At 44.3% G+C, this 16,805-nt stretch overlaps 1 protein-coding gene and 1 pseudogene across 1 annotated transcript; both read left to right on the forward strand.

The window, feature by feature from the left end:
- The first annotated feature begins 331 nt into the window (after nt 1–331).
- Nucleotides 332–9,827, forward strand: LOC119323345 (probable adenylate kinase 5, chloroplastic). Its single transcript, XM_037596977.1, has 20 exons — nt 332–526; nt 629–757; nt 1,026–1,154; nt 1,233–1,367; nt 2,441–2,587; nt 3,398–3,472; nt 3,559–3,661; nt 4,460–4,491; nt 4,598–4,723; nt 4,979–5,014; nt 5,085–5,165; nt 5,254–5,392; nt 6,509–6,588; nt 6,912–6,977; nt 7,350–7,379; nt 7,458–7,567; nt 7,672–7,806; nt 9,195–9,224; nt 9,309–9,374; nt 9,473–9,827. Exons 1-19 carry the CDS (start codon nt 347–349, stop codon nt 9,331–9,333), a joined length of 1,788 nt encoding a protein of 595 aa, XP_037452874.1. The 5' UTR covers nt 332–346; the 3' UTR covers nt 9,334–9,374; nt 9,473–9,827.
- A 2,780-nt stretch (nt 9,828–12,607) lies between these two features.
- Nucleotides 12,608–16,805, forward strand: part of LOC119320848 — a 10,398-nt pseudogene continuing 6,200 nt past the window's right edge.

A 16,805-nucleotide genomic window follows, 5' to 3' on the forward strand; every position in this document is an offset into this window, starting at 1 on the left:
GTCTTTTATTGGCCCTGCACAATATTTCCTGCAGGGAGCCCTGCCCCGCTGAGCCGAACCCATTTTACATAGGCACAGCCATCTGCGTCTGCGTCTTTAAAATTAGGGAAGAGGGATTAATGAGGTTGGAGAGAGCCCACAACTACATTTTCAGTTTGCTTCTTTGTTGATGGAAAAATAGGAGTTGGCGCAACAGCGCTGAGCTGCGAGATGGGCAGGACCCACCGCTGGCGACTGGGGGTAGGGAGTCGGGTGGTGACGCGTCTGAACTCTGAAGCCGCGCGACTCCAATCCTGCTCTCTCCGTTTTCCCTCCACACACACACGAGCCCTCTTCCGCCACGACGATGGCGGCATCCTCCCCGGCGGCCACGGCCACGACGACCCCTCCTATCGCCGGGCCGGCGATCCACCGCGGCCCCTCCGCCGCCCGCCTCCTCTCGGGGTCGCTCTCCCGCCGCTCGCCCCTGGCATCCACCGCCCAGGCTGTCTCCTCCTCCTCTGCCTCCGCCGCCCCCAAGCCCAGGGTTCGTACATTATGGCTTTGCTCTGCGCTACTTAAATCCGCGGCGTCGTGGTCGCGATAGCACATCGCCATGATTCATATTCTTCCCGTGGGGTTCTGGCAGGGCTTGCTCCTGCCATGCCGGGCAGCGGAGGGGGCGGCGCCGGCGCGTGCGGAGGCGCCGCTGAAGGTGATGATCTCCGGCGCGCCCGCGTCGGGCAAGGGGACGCAGTGCCGCATGATTGTCGAGAAGGTAAAAAATACAAACCGTTGCTTGGATTTCTTCCTATTTTACCTGCGCCCAAAAATGCATATGCCGTCGGTGTTAATAATAGCCTAATGCAAATCTGAATTGTGGAGAAAGACTCCTGCTGAAGGATATACATGCATCTGAAAGTAGTTGACAGATTAATCAGCTTTGTACTCATTTAATGTTTAACTCTAGTTTTGGCTGTAAACATGTTTGTTGATCAATAGCCTGCTCTGTTCTAAAACTCCTTTTTATTTTTAACTTCTTTTAGTATGGTTTGGTTCATATATCAACTGGGGATCTTCTACGGGCTGAAGTATCTTCTGGCACAGATATAGGCAAGAAAGCAAAAGAATATATGGACAGTGGCATGCTTGTCCCGGATCAAGTTGTGACAGATGTATGTGGTTCAATTCTCGGGTTCTTTGTAGCTGGTAGAATTCTGTGAGCTAATAACGATGGCTGTTATTTCATATAGATGGTTGTATCACGATTATCACAGCCTGATGTGCGAGAAAGAGGGTGGCTTCTTGATGGTTACCCAAGGAGTTATGCTCAAGCACAAAGTCTTGAAAGTATGAAAATAAGACCAGATATATTCATTTTACTGGAAGTAAGCCAATTTTTACCATTTTAAGACCGCATGCATTCATTGTACTGGAGATAGTCATTACATTTATGGCATTTACTATCAACCGACACGTCCTTCATGTTCTTTCAACTTTTGCCTATAACATCTTAATATATTGCGTTGTCACCTTGTCGATCATGCTTATCTCAATAGGCATATCTATATATCCTTATGTAGTGCTACATTTTGTTCCCATTCTGATGGATCAAAATGTTTAGAAAGAAAGGATGTTTGAACGAGCTTCATCATGGTACTTCAGTTTCATGAGTTCTGATTCTCCAACTTGTTAGTAGTTTTATGAAGTAAATTTGCTACTCCCTCTGTTCCGAATTAATTGATGCAGTCTCTATACAATGTCCATCTAGCATTGTATAGAGGCTGCGTCAATTAATTCGGATCGGAGGGAGTAGTATAATATGGCTGTCGCAATATTCTCCCAGAATGTGGTATGTCCAGGTTGTTGTACAGGGCTGTGCACACAGTACGATACTTTTCCTTCGAAATTGCACAAGAATACCACACCACAGATTAGGGGTCATAACCAGGTCAAATTATACCCTAGATGTACATTATGGTGAATCCGGTAACTTTGGTTGTGACAATAGGTAAGCTAGTGACTGAGAATAGATTTAATAATTAAGCAAATTGATCAGGTCTGCCCTTGTGCAACTGTAAATAAGATTCATTCTTTACCAATTCGTTTAGTGGGAATTCATATCAAGTAGTTGTGCCTTACCTTATCTTTTAAAAGTTTGTTGGTGTTGACATTCAAACTGATAGCAATTATACACTTAGTTGTGTATTTTCTGAATCAGTGTGGTTCATAATAGTCTGATTCTTTTTTTTTAACTTAATCTGATTCTTCTTTGTGTTAACTTCAGTATTTGTATCTTGAAATCAAATGCTATGCATTTTGTTTCCCTTGCTCTTACAGAATGTCTTTGATCTCTTGTGTTTCATTTTGTTTTCAAGTTCAGGTTCCTGATGTCAATCCCAAACACTGTATACCACAGATATCTTTGACCTCTTGTGTTTCATTTTTTTTCTAAATTCAGGTTCCTGATGACAATCTAATCGATAGATGTGTTGGAAGAAGACTGGATCCTGTGACGGGCAAAATTTACCATGTAAAGAACTTCCCCCCAGAGAATGAGGAGATATCTGCCAGGCTTATTACACGCTCTGATGATACATTTGAAAAGGTTTCTGTTGTTGTCCGCTTAAGTAATCTTTTACTTGTTTTGTCATCCTTGGTAAGGTCTATAGCTGTATCTATCTTGTTAAATATAATATGCTAGTTTGAGAGCTTGGGGCTGCATTTAAGAATTTGATTTTTGCAAATTCCTTTTGTTCTGTCATCACTAGCTTGGACCTAGATTTGAACATCAAAGAGTTTGGCAGGTGCAGGTTGCTTAGAAACTTGGTTGCAATTATGTTCTGTTCGTTACTATCTGTGTTTATTTATTGTAGGCCACAGCTGCTAAGTACTCCCTCCGTAAACTAATATAAGAGCGTTTAGATCACTATTTTAGTAATCTAAACGCTCTTATATTAGTTTACAGAGGGAGTAATTATTTTTCCTATTGTTCCTGACCTGTACTATAACTTCTCTTCTTAATGATACGCTCCTACTTACTCTAGAGGAAAAAAATATTATGCATGCTTTGGTTATCTTAAGTTCGAAGTGTTGTATATCTAGGTTTGACTTGGATTGTATTATTAAGTTTTTTAGGTCTTTTTACATCACTTAATCCCCCTCTTTCAGCTAGCTCTACATTCTCACTGCTTTTTGTAAACTTTTAAGACACATCAGGGGAAAAATATTTGGCTGTTTAAAATTTTACTGTCACTTACAGAATACAAAGTTGAATTATACAATTAAACTGACTCAAACCTTGCCATTACTTACCATACCCCCTTCCATCCCTTTTCTTTATGACATTGTGATTGCATAATGCTGGTATTGCTTCCATGAAACATTCTGAACCATAAGAGCCTTCTTTCTTCTGCAGGTTAAATCACGCCTTGAGACTTACAAACAAAATTCTGAAGCTGTTATTCCGACATACTCAGATTTGCTTAACCAGGTTCTCGTGTATTTCTAGCTACTGTCATAGCAGTGATCCAGATAGTAAATCAGAAGTAACCTTTGTTCCTTCAACCTGCAATGTAGATTGATGGAAATCGCCCAGTGGAAGTCATTTTTCATGAAATAGAGTCCATGTTACAGAAGATTTGTACGAATGCTTCAGAGAAAAAGTTGGCCAAGACAAACGGTCAGAGCATAAATAAAGTTCCCCACTAATGTCTTCTTCCACTCTTCTGCTGTCATTCACAACCACTATCATGTAACTCCACTAGATCAACTGGTCTCTCCGTTTGCTTAAGAACAGCCCATTTCACTATTTTGAAGCTGCATTTTTTTAATATTTTTGCATATCACTTTGAGCTAATATGCCTTCTTTTAGAATGTGCTAATATTATTTTCAAATAACCATAATACGCTATCAATTTTAGCTAATATGTCAAGAATCGGTATATATCGTTTATTTAGCGAGTCCATGCAAGAGAGCTGCATGTATATATTAGAGAGAAAGATAGTAATACTTTTAGAATGCCACGAATGGCATGCCCACAAGAGAAAACAACAGGACCCAAACAGAGAAAATAAACATCGACCAAAAGGCGAGTTACAAAACTAGGCCGGCCACAAAAAGGAACCCTACGGGTTAACTTGCGGTTGAATCATGATAGGGCTTCAGCCCAAATTAGGTTGACCGCTGAATACCCCACCAATAAGTGACTGAAATCTTCTGAAAGCCGCAGCAAATGCATATCTCATTATATTGCAGACCTCTCCTTGCTTTATGATGAAAGATCCAACGTCTCCTTTGTATTACAATCCATATGAAGATTTTGCAGCTTAGCCGTGCCCAGGATTTCTAAATGACTATGGGGAGTTGATTTTTAATTATGTTCTCTTCTTCATTAGTATAATCAGGCAAAGCTTTTAGCTTCTTTTTTTACCATGCTGGCTCAATTCTCATTGTTTGCTCAAACTCTTCATTGAACAGGAAAACCACCAGATACAACAGCTTCGAAAAAGGTACGTGTAATATAGTTAGCCATTTTATTCTATGTGTGAGATCTTAAAGTGAAGTGTATACACTTAGATCTCTTCTATTAATGTATGTCTAAATGCTTTCTGCCAGGAGTGGCGTGGAATTCCAACGAGATTAAATAACATTCCACACTCCAGAGAGATCAGGAAATACTTTTACGACGATGTGATACAAGCTACAAAGCGTGCTATTGAAGATAAAAAGACTCGGTTGCAGGTTGCCACTTACGTTTCAATTTATTTCAAATCTCTATTGAAGGTTGAAATCAGAACTCACTAACTAAACTATTCACTGAGGCAACTTGAGTACTTTTCTCTTTCTATTGCATATTTAACCTTGAGGGAATAATATGTACTTGGGATTAATCATTGTGACTGAACCTTGTAGTCCTTTCACCTTTTTTTTTGCTTCATGTGCTTGCTGGGAAAATAGTTTTTCTTGATTACTGTCTACTTTTCCTCAAACATGCAGATAGATATCAATATTCCGGAGCTTAACCCCGAAATGGTAAGAGCACACAAGCTTACATATCTTTTTTGCTGGCGTCAACTGTCAATCAAACCTTTTTTATCTTCAGGATGTTTATCGTATAGGAACCCTCATGGAACTTGTAAGAGATTTATCTCTTACCTTTGCTGATGACGGAAAGCGTGTCAAGGTGCTTACATTCGGTATTCATCCATATACCTCCACCCGCCCACTGCCTTTTTTGATGACACAACATGAGACTGCTGACTTCTTATCAGGTCTGTGTTCAAGGCTCCATGGGGCAAGGAGCATTTGCTGGTATTCCGCTTCAGCTTGCTGGAACCAGAAAAATATTGGAATTCATGGACTGGGGTGACTATGGGGCGATGGGTGCCTTCATCAATATTGGAGCAGTAGGTTCGTCATCCACTAAATTAATACGTTCGGTAGCATTGAATAAAATAAACGATGGCTACTTAGTTTCATCTGAAGAATATTGAAAATGAAATTAAGTGTTGGTTATCAGGTAAATTTTGTGGATTCTTCTATTTTTTACTATCATTGCTATACCTATATGAACTCTAAATGGGCCTTATGAGCCAAACACCACAGCACACACACACACAACCATTATGTCTCTTTCTCTCTCACACACACAACCACTAAGCCGTATGCTCAACTCCCCCCTCAAGATGCTTGCATTGGTGGGCATTGCTTAGTCAGCTGGGCACAGGTGTGCAGGCCTAAGTGTCTCGGTGGGCGTCAAGGACATTGAGAAGTTCAACACGGTGCTGCACCTCAGAGGGTTGTGGTTTTGACTGGATGGACTAGGAGAAGCCTTGGGTGGGGACGCCTTCGCCCAACAGTGTGGTTGACCAGGAGCTGTTTGCATCCCCGGTCTCAATTTCCATTGTGGATGGCCACAAGGCCAAATTCTGGACATCTCGCTGGCTTGGTGGCCGGGTGCCAAGGGAGTTCACCCCAAGCCTCTTCCTGCTTATTAAGCGCAAAGGCATCTCGGTCTTCAGGGCGCTTCAGGACAACAGCTGGGCTTGACCCCTTTGGGGTATATCCACGGAACATCAGGTCCAGGAGTACACGCAACTCTGGGTACTTCTCGCTGGTGTCTCCCTTCAGCCCGCCGTGCAGGACTCAGTTGCGTGGAGATGGTAGGTGGACGAGTCTTACTTCGCGGCCTCGGTCTACTCCATCCAATTCCAGGGCTCTTTCTCTCCGGTGGATGCCTACCCATGCCATCTGGAAAATGCAAGTTTTTCATGTGGTTGCTGCTGCGCTGGCGCATTCTCACGGCGGATAGGCTTTTGACAAGGGGTTGGCCTCGCAGCGCGATCTGCCCGCTGTGTGGCAATGCTCCAGAGACAGCAGATCATCATGTCCTTGGCTGTAGCTTTTCCTGTTATTGGTCGTGCCTTTTATTGTTTTCTGCTGTTTCTTTTTGGTCGTGCATTTTATTGTTTTCTGCTGTTTCTGTTTATTTTTATAAGTATACTAACATGTTTAATTCGATTACAGGTGCTAGTGAGGTTGATAAAGAAGATGACATGTTTGTTCTCATTGCTCCCCAGAATGCTGTTGGAAACTGCATAATTGATGTAAAGATTCTATGTCTTAGTATTTTTTTCCTAGTTATAGAGTATATACCCTTCTCGGTCTGTACTCCCTCCATTCCACAATGTAGTGCGCCCGCGCTTCCCGAGATCTAAGTTTGACCATATATTTAACCAACAAGACCGACTACGGCGGGAGCAAAAATTATACCACTGAATTCGTATTTTTGATATGAATTCAGTGGTATAATTTTTGCTCCCGCCGCAGTCGGTTTCGTTGGTTAAATGTATGGTCAAACTTAGATCTCGGAAAAGCGCGGGTGCACTACATTGTGGAATGGAGGGATTATCATATTAGAGTTTTGCAGGATATGAGAGCTATGACTGATGCTGCTGGTGACAGACCTGTGATTCTTGTAAATCCTCGCCTGAAGGTTGGGTGCATACTAACCCTCTCTCTCTCTCTCTCTCTCTCTCTCTCTCTCTCTCTCACACACACACACACACACACACACACACACACACACACACACACACACACACACACACGACATGTCTCTCAAGAGATTTTTGCTTTATATCCTGGACCTGTTTATTTTTGAAAGTAGTGTAGTTTCTATTATCTCTTTTGTTGCTCTTAGAAAATCTCATTGGAACTAAAAAGTTTGTGTTTGTTTGCTCATATAATCCTTGGGCCTAATCTAATCTAGGAAGAGTGTTCTAGAAATAAAAATCCAACCTGGTGAGAAATTGTTTCTTGGCATCGTCATAGCAAACCTTAATATCTCTGAAATTTACATTTACAGGATATGCCTGCATCAAGTGGCGTAATGCAAGTAAGTGCTCCATATATGTTCCACTTAATCATTACATGACAGCTAGTATTCAGCTGTTTCTTGGTTTTCATGTTGAAGACAATGGGAAGAGATGTGAGGCTTCAGTATGCTGCCTCATTTGAGACTTGTTATTCTTTCCGGCTTCTCTTCTATGCTGGTACATTTTATCCTATCATGGGCGCTTTAAGGTTATCTCTCTTACTTTTGTTCTCCAAAATATCATACTTCTGCTAATGGTGCTGACAGTTAGATAAATTTCAGTCATTACAGTTTGGTTGAATTATTGATACAGGATGGCTTATCCAAATAAATACGAGATTTTTCGAAGGGTTGATGAACCTAATGGAGAAAAATATGATTTGCTAGCTGAATTCACCGGGAATCCAACGGCTGATGACATCACCAATGCCTTTGTAGGACCAAAAAAGTAAGAATTTATAGAAGTTTCTTATTTAATTTGTTATCTAATTTTTAAATAGCTATAGCCGCCATTACAGTTAATATTATACTATTTGTGCAAAATAGTGGGCGACTTTCACTGCCCCCTTCTTTACAACTGATCCATATGTTTATTCCTTTTGATATGCTGGTCAATGGTATGACTGAGATGAATTGTGAAACACAGATATTGCACAGCTATTGGTATTGAGTATTAGGAATGAACTTAATTGCACAGTATTAGTTTCCGTGTAGAAACATGTTCTCCAAAAAAGTTCCATTCCAGAAACATACTTTTGATTATTATTATTTTGCTTATTGTTATGTTGATTGGTTGTTGTTCAACAGTGCATTTGTATTGAATGGCTGAAGTGGCAAACCTACAGGGCTGTACATTCCCTTAGAAACAAAAGATAGATTAATGGACTAAAACAAATGTCATGTAAGTGAAATAGAAAAAGAATTCAGGACTTCCCGTATCCCATAGAGTATATATAAAAAAGGAGAAAACTCAAGACCTAAGGTAGTCTTCATTCAAAGTGTCTGGCCTTAGTTGCTTATTGTCGTACGTCATGCAAACTACTCCCTCCGTCCCATAATGTAAGACGTATTTTGATACTAGTGTAGTGTTAAAAAAAACGTCTTATATTATCGGACGGAGGGAGTAGTCTTTTAAATGATATACTAACAAGTGTTATTACTTAGTACAGTAATACAATAGGAATAAGAGAACTTTTAAATATATGGGTTTACAACTCCCTAAGGGCTCATTCCCCACGTGGAACCTACCCCTGCAGGGATTGGGGCGATCCCCTTATGTCACCCAAACCCCACCAACTCATTCCCCACCAATCCGTACATCTTAAATTTTGTTCAGTTACACACGCCGCAGCTTTCGCCGCGGCTGTTGGCCTCCAAATGGCAAGAGGAAAACAGGAGAAAGGAGAGGAACCACGAGGTTTGACCAGGTTTTGGCCTCCATCCCCGCGGGGTGGGGTGTAACCGAATGAGGCCTAATTGTATATACGAATAAAAGGTTCCTGGCACCATAAAATTTGGGCAAGAAGAGTTTATCATGATAAGAGGTTCTTTGACAACAATAAATAATTCTAGGCCCATAGTGGGAAATCAAACTGTCTACTTGTAAGAAGTGATACTAATTTCGTTACAAAAAGTTACCCAATAATATCATATATATGTACCAGGGGTAAGGCAGGCTCTCCTGTTCCCGGCCCTCGCCTTGACGCGGATATCTGGGCCAATAAATTACCACTCGTATTATTTATTTATTTAATAGTTTCATTCTAGTCTTTAATATTGGACATGATCTTGGAATGATTTCTGCTTTTAGGTTGATTGTTCTTGTTTTCAATGCAGGAAAAAGGAAAATGCGCCCTCCGGATTCTGGTAACTTATACCCTCAGTTGACAGTTGACTTGTGCTACTATTATCATCTGGAAGGCACTTACTGAATTGTTCATCATTTTGTAGGGGTTTCTTGAGCGGTATATTGTAAGTAAAATCAATCTACTATGCAGACAAAAGTTTTTGCGCGAGGTAAGGAACAGATGATGTATTAGCTTCAAATTGATATTCTGATGTCCATTTCAATGTGCTCGCCCAGTGTCCTAGTCATTCAAAATATCCATTTGCAGGGTCCCAGTCAATCAGCTTTTCATCAGTGTAGCTACACAAGATCTTAGCGCAATCCCGCAACGCTGAATTATATCCTGACGTGTGTTGTCCTATATATATACTTTGTGCACGCATCATCCATCATTGTTAATTTTCAATGTAACTATGAAGAAAGAGTAAATTTCTGCAACACTACAGGTTGTTACTTTGGGATAACTGAACTGATACACAATGTACAAAGAGTAAATGCATCAAAACCGTGGTCAATATACAAAGAGTAGCCGCAACACACACTGTAATGGATTTTTTTTCCTTGTATCTTGGTGTAACCAATATTTAATACTATCTCCAAACATGAAGACTGGATTCTTTCTACGCCTCATCGCATCTTTGAAAACATAGCATAATAAAACTAATCAGCGGAGCATGCAGAACACTGCAATTATGGACTCGACATGTTGCAATGATGTGAATGGAATGTTGCTACTGAAGTCAGGAGATTGTGGGAATGGAATGCAAACAAACATTTTGAGGAGGTTTGCAACATTATACTGGAAGCATAACACCGGTTCATGTAAGGTAATCAAGGTCAACATATACTGGAAGCATAACATCCATTCATTGAAATAGTTATTGAGATGTTTTAGGATCGGTGAGAACAGGTAAATGTTCCTTCTTGCAATTGAGAGATCAGCAAGAATCCCATCAATGCCAAAGAATATGAAACATGGTCAAATAAGAAAGCATGTATGCATGTTTGGTCACAAAATATATTTGAAGGTTTAGAACCTAGAACCAATGGAAGCAATGATAGTTTCAGCATGTTTCCTCTAAAGACATGTCACCAAGGTTTCTTACTAATCCATATTACTTACGAATGTCGTTATGGCAGTGGTAATGATTTGGTACATTTTCTTGTATTTATCATATGATTCCTTTTTTTTAGAAACTTTCAATCTATTCATTTTTAATCATGGCAGTACAAAGAACACTAGAGTAATAAAAATTACAACTAGGTTTGTGCACCACCTAGCGACGACTACAAGGTGCGCTGTTGTCATTGCCACTCCTTTGCCGGAGCCGGGCAAACCTTGTTACTTGCGTTCCATCCACATGAGCTACGGGAGGAATGTTTGACGTCTCCATCGCCAATCAAGATCTATTATTTGTCGATTTGAAAGAACTAAGTAATATCTTATGCAAGTCAAGAGAAAGATTCTAATTAAGCAACAAAGAAACAATAGATATGTTTGATATAATAGCAAGGATAAGGATGTTAAATATCCATTTTGATTGCAAAACAATAACATACATGTAATTTTGCATGCACCTAACACTCATGGGAGCATATGAGCTCGGGATCAACTATGAATTTCTGCTTATCTCCCTATCCCATATTGCCAACTATATCTGACTGGAGCCTATTTTACTCATGAGCATGAGTAATATGCTGGCCATATGGGCCGAATCACACGGGCCGGCCCGTTAGCACACGTGCTCGGCCCATGATGTGCCTGCTTTGGCATATGACTAAACGGTTGGTACTTGGCCCGCGGGAGGACGCGGCTATATCTCGCTTCAAGCGAGACCTAGGGAAGGCTCGCCTGAAGGAGGCGCGAGATGGGTCGGCTCAGCCGCTCGGGAGGCCACAACCTCCCTTTTGAAAAATGTTAAACGTGTATTATAAATATGTTCTTAGCTTATATGTAAAATGTAAAATGAAAACCAAATGAAACAAGAAAAACAAAAGAACAATGAAAACCAAAAAAGAAACCAAAGAAAAAAGAACAAAGAAACAAGTGAAAAAAGAATGAAAAACAGTGAAGACCCATAAAGAAACAAAGAAAAAAAATTGCAAATCAAGAAAGAAACAAAGAAACAAAGAAAAAGGCTAATGAGAAAATGAAGAAAATATTATCTATATCAAAGAAAAACAAAGAAAAAGGAAGAATATTATATCAAAGAATAAAAACAAACCAAAGTAAAATGAAGAAAAAAGGGAAGAAAAGAAAAAACAGTGAAAATCAAGGAAAAACAAAAGTTATATCAAAGAATAATAATGAAAACTCAAAGAAAATGGGTGAAAAAACAAAAGGATAAAATAAAAACAAAAGAAAACAGAAAAAAAGAAAGAAAAGAAAGGAGAAAACCAAAGCTGCAGCGATCGAACCACAACGAGTGAGTAACTTTGCTAATGAGCTAGCCCACTGATGATGTGCCTGATGCGAGAGCTTGTTCCATTTTGCTATAACCGAGATATAGCTCTCGCGCCGACACAACACGATCCATTTTAAAAAACTGTATATTAACCCAAAACTTCCCAAAAACCTAAAAAAATTCAAATTGGCCCAAAAACACACGGGTCGGCGGCCGACGTCTTAGGTGGGAAGCCCAACTAGCTCATGTGTGGTGCCTGGACCTCGAGGTGAGTCACATCTTCTGGCTCGGCACGACCCGCTTATATACGGGTCTCGGCGTGTCATGCAGTTTCCGGCCCATTTAAGGATGGGCCGTGCCGGGCCGTTGGCCAGGTCTGGTAATCACATTACCTCTTGATCTCAAGTTTTCTAAAGAAATTTAGAAAACTCGACTTTTGGACTGAATTTTGCTACTCTCTCCGTTAAGAAATATAAGAGCGTTTAAACCACTACATTAGTTATCTAAACGCTTTTATATTTCTTTATAGACAGAGTAGTACGTAATAGAAAATTTTGCTACGCATTTATGATGTGGGCTCAGGCCTCCTTTGGTTTGTAGGAATCTTGTAGGAATGTTATAGGATATGATTTTCAAAGGAAAAATTTCTATGAAGCCTTTGGTTTGTAGGAATGGATTCCTATTCCTATGTAGGATATGGTCCAATCCTTTACATTTCAAAGGAAAAAAATTTAGCTTAGACTCAATGAAAAAATTCCTATTATATACATTAAATGACATTCATTTTTATAGAAATTAAGATGCATGTCATCTTACTTTCTATGAAGTTCCTATTCCTATAATATTCCTACCCTATCAACTAGAGGAGGCCTCAACTTGTGAAATTTGCACTGCCATTTTGCTGAAACCTCGGCACTCACTCGCTCAGTCCACACTCCACACTCCACAGTCCACACTCGTGTCCCACTGACCACTGTCCTTCCCCAAAACCCTCGTCCATGGCGGCCGCGGCACCGCCGCCCGAGGTGTTCGCCCGCGACGCTATGGCCTACGTAGCCGAGGAGGAGGAGGAGGACCCCGAGGAGGTGGAGCCGTGGGTTTCCTCCGACTCTGAGCCGGACGAGCACCCGACGCCCGAGCCGCGGAGCCCTTCCCCCAACTCGGAGCCGGAGCAACCGCCGCCGCCGTCGCCGCCTGCGCCGACGAATTCGGCGTCCGAGGTGGCGGAGGAGGGGTAGAAGGCGGCGCCTTGGCCCAGGTTTCCCGGCGCGAGCGTGTTCCGGCTGGTCGTGGCCGGGGACAAGGTGGGCGGCCTCATCGGCCGCCGGGGCGAGATCGTCAAGCGCCTCTGCAAGGAGACCCGCGCCCGCGTCCGCGTCCTCGACGCCATGGACGGCATCGCCAGCCGGATTGTAAGGCCCCTTACCTGTAATTTTGGTCGATGGCTTGATGGTGGTGGTTAGGGCACGGGAAATTGGGCGCGTGGAGCATGACTGTCTACGGTCTCATGTGGTCACAATCTCTCCAGGTTAAAAAGGAGCTAAATTAGAAATTGCTTTGGGATTTGTGCATGCTCACTGTAAGAGCATTTCCAACGGCTCCCCTTTCCCCAATATTTTCCTGGTATTGGGGGATTTGGGCCAAAATACCAGCTCCAATAGCTCCTCTTTCCCCAATATTTTTTGAAGATCACAAAAAACAGCCCATCTTCCCCTAAATGGAGGGGGAGCTGACCCTCTCTATTGGGGCTGCGATTATTATGGATCTGCTGGAGCTTCCATCCCCAATAACCAGAAAAGTGTTATTGGGGAGCCCCAACAAGTGCTTATTGTGGGAGTTTTTTTGTGAGCTGTTGGAGATGCTCTAAATTGGACCGTTGCACAAGTATGGGTCTGCCGCAAGCAACAGTCGACATATACATCAGCAACGGTGTGCCAGCATTGCCCTGGTTTGGGTTGCTCATTTCCAAGTTCTCTTGAGAATTGTGCATTGTGGCCATCGGCACATTGTTACTGTCATCTTGCAACACCATCCTAGATGTAATTGTGCTGTTTCTTGCATAAGGACACTGATGCGTTGTCACAAGGTCAAATAATTATATAATCCCCATGCTCTTTCAAGTTCCAGCTCACACGGAGGCGGCCTAATCATCACTAGAGAAAATGAGTAGACAATTGTAAGACCATAGAAACCAGGTTGGTCCATTTCAAAGTTTGGAAGTTGCAGTCGCATCTCCCGGACTCGACAGAATTCGAGTGGCATTTATCAAATTAATCGTAATATATAATAGGTCTGGAACCCTTCTTTTTTTTTACTTTTTCTGGAACCTAATTTGCTTATGAAATGGACAAAACAATGACATTAGCTTTATAATTCCAATTGTTCAATGGGATTGTTTTGTTAGCATTTAATAGATAAGTGACTTATTGTTTAATTTAATTGTTCTACAAGATATCTCTACTTTGGTAAGTCTTGGCCATGTTATCTGTTGGGTTGTTGTTTTAGTTTAACAGTTTTTGCAATCATAGGAACAAAGGCATTACTAAGGCCATGTGTTAGGGAAGTTGAAATGACTTGACCAGGTGAAAATTACTCTCAGTCTCGTAAGCATAAGCTTTTTAAAACGGGAGGATTCTAGCGTGGCATGTTGAGGTGGTACTTACTGTGTGTGAGTACATAAAAAAGAACCAAAAAGGTTAAACTTAGATCATTTGTTTGTACTTTCTTATTCACTGTGTTAAATTTTATATCTCCTCTTTAGGTCTTGATATCCGCAACAGAAGAAACACAAGCAGACCTGGCACCTGCTATGGATGCTGCAGTTAGGATCTTCAAGCATGTAAATGATATAGAAGGGATCAATTCTGATGTCACATTATCTGCTTCTGCACCAGAATTTTGTTGTGCTAGATTACTGATTCCTAAAGCACAAGCGGTGCACTTAATTGGCAAGCAAGGAACCATGATCAAGTTAATGCAAGAAACTACTGGTGCTACCATAAGGATTATAGATCAAGGTACACGGTTATACATTTTCATGTTACTATTATGCGATGCATTTCCAGTTTGATTCATAGAATTACTGGTCATTTTTATTACCTATGGATTAATGATATTGGTTTCCCTCTTGGATGTGTAACTTGAAAAGGTATATACTGGTAGGATCAAGTACTCTACCAGGTCTAGGGCGTAGGTGGTAAGGGAAGGATGGAGGGAGACGTGGCGAGGATCGGGCGCGCCGGCGGCAGGGCGCCGTCGCGGCTAGGAGAAGGGCGGCGGCTAGGGTTCCGGCTCCTCAGGGAGCCGGGCAATAGGAGATAATATTCTTCTTATTGCTTGCCTTCAAAAAGAGTCTTACAACCTATATTTATATCCTAGATAACTTGTAGAAGAATCAACCTAAGATAACTTGCCTAAGATAACTTGCCTAATCTGAAAATAAAAACTAAGATAACTTGCGGCCTAAGCCGGCCGGCCATAACACTTCTCCCCGCCTGCACAAACAGCTCGTCCTCGAGCTGCAAGGTGGGGAAGCGCTTGCTTGAACTCTTCGAGGTAATCAACCAGCGTCAAACACCTTCTCGACATCTGGGGCGGCCAGGTCAGCGGCGACGACGTCCTCCGGAATGTAGTCTGCCACGTCCAGGTAGAAGAGTCGCGGGCAGGCGTGGCAGGGCTTGTAGGGTTCGTCACAGTTGAAGCACAACCCTTGGCGGCGATGCTCGAGTATCTCAGCTGGGGTGAGCCGGCGGAACGGGCGCCCCGCGGTCGCGGTGAGGGGTGCCGCAGAAGCCTGCACAGGCCGACCCTGCGCGGAATCCGGTCCGGGTAGCGACCCAGTAGTCTGGGACGGTGATTCCCGCTGGATGGCCACCGTGCGGCACTCGAACGCGCGGGCGTAATACATGGCCGACTGGAGATCCTGGGGTCCCCGAAGCTCCACGTCCATGCGGATATGGTCCGGTAGACCGCCCACAAATAACTCGGCGCGCTGAGTGGCGGAGACGCTCGGCGTGTGGCACGCCAGGGCCTGGAAGCGGTCGGCGTAGTCCTGCACCGTGGATGTGAAAGGTAAGCGGCCGAGGGCCGCCAGTCGGCTCCCGCGGATAGGAGGCCCGAACCGGAGGAGACAGAGCTCCCGGAAGCGCTCCCATGGTGGCATGCCGCCCTCGTCCTGCTCGAGGGTGTAGTACCAGGTCTGCGCTGCGCCTCGAAGATGATAGGACGCGAGCCAGGTGCGATCCGAAGCGAGCGTCCGCTGCCTTCGAAAGAACTACTCGCACTGGTTGAGCCAGTTGAGGGGGTCCTCCGTGTCCTCGTAGGTGGCGAAGTCCAGTTTGGCGAAGCGAGGGGGTGTCGGCCCGCTGTGCTCGGGGGCGGCCGTAGTTGCCGCCGGCGCGTATGCTGGGTCGGGAAGCGCCGGGGCGTAGTTCGCCGAGCTGGAGGGGTGATCAAACCGCAGGGAGGGCGTCGGGTGTTCCGGCGCCGTGGAGTAGACCGGCCCCGAAGACGAGCCGGTCGCCCAAGCGGGGATCGGCGATGGTGACGGTGGAAACTGCACCTGGTGCAGGGACCGACCCGTAGCCCTAGGCGCGGGTGGTGGTACTGTCGATGGCGGCGGCGCCTGGTGGAGCTGCACCGGCGCCTCCGGCGTGGGGGCTGGCGGTGACGCCGGAAGAAGCTGCTGGGTCTGGCCCTGCTCCGAGGCGCCAGTGCCCAGGTTAGGGCTGGGCGGGGCCGGTGGAGGACCCTGCTCCGAGGCCGCTGGAAGGTAGGGCGCGACGGAGGACGGCGCGGCCGGCGCGGTCCAGGCGGGCCACTGCGGCCCCGTGGTGCCGAGAAGTGGCGGGGCTGCCCGCACGATCTGTGGCGGCCACTGCGCCCAAGGCGGCGGTGCGGCCGCTGGGGCGGGGAGCGCCGGGTAGCCTCCGGTGACGGCCCCCGGTGCCGAGTACCACGGAAGCGCCTGCTGACCCGCGGCCATGGCTGGATGGAGTCCGGTGATGGCCCCCGGTGCCGAGTACCACGGAAGCGCCTGCTGACCCGCGGCCATGGCTGGATGGAGTGGTGGGGGCGGCCCGTACGGACCTGCCAGGTAGAGGCGGATCCCTTGAACCGCGGTGACGAGGTCGTTGAGGACGCCCGCCATGGCCTCCGGCGTGAACTGTTGCGGCTGCGGGGGAGGTGATGGCGGCG

Source organism: Triticum dicoccoides, chromosome 6B, assembly GCF_002162155.2.
Source record: "Triticum dicoccoides isolate Atlit2015 ecotype Zavitan chromosome 6B, WEW_v2.0, whole genome shotgun sequence".
NCBI classification, from domain to species: Eukaryota; Viridiplantae; Streptophyta; class Magnoliopsida; order Poales; family Poaceae; genus Triticum; species Triticum dicoccoides.

What these genes read in the sequence shown, in the direction of transcription:
- LOC119323345 (XM_037596977.1), top strand. Translation starts at nt 347, where the DNA reads ATGGCGGCATCCTCCCCGGCGGCCACGGCCACGACGACCCCTCCTATC. An exon ending in ATACAACAGCTTCGAAAAAG is followed by an intron (nt 4,492 to 4,597) that starts GTACGTGTAATA and finishes GCTTTCTGCCAG; the next exon opens with GAGTGGCGTGGAATTCCAAC. An exon ending in TTGTAAATCCTCGCCTGAAG is followed by an intron (nt 6,978 to 7,349) that starts GTTGGGTGCATA and finishes TTACATTTACAG; the next exon opens with GATATGCCTGCATCAAGTGG.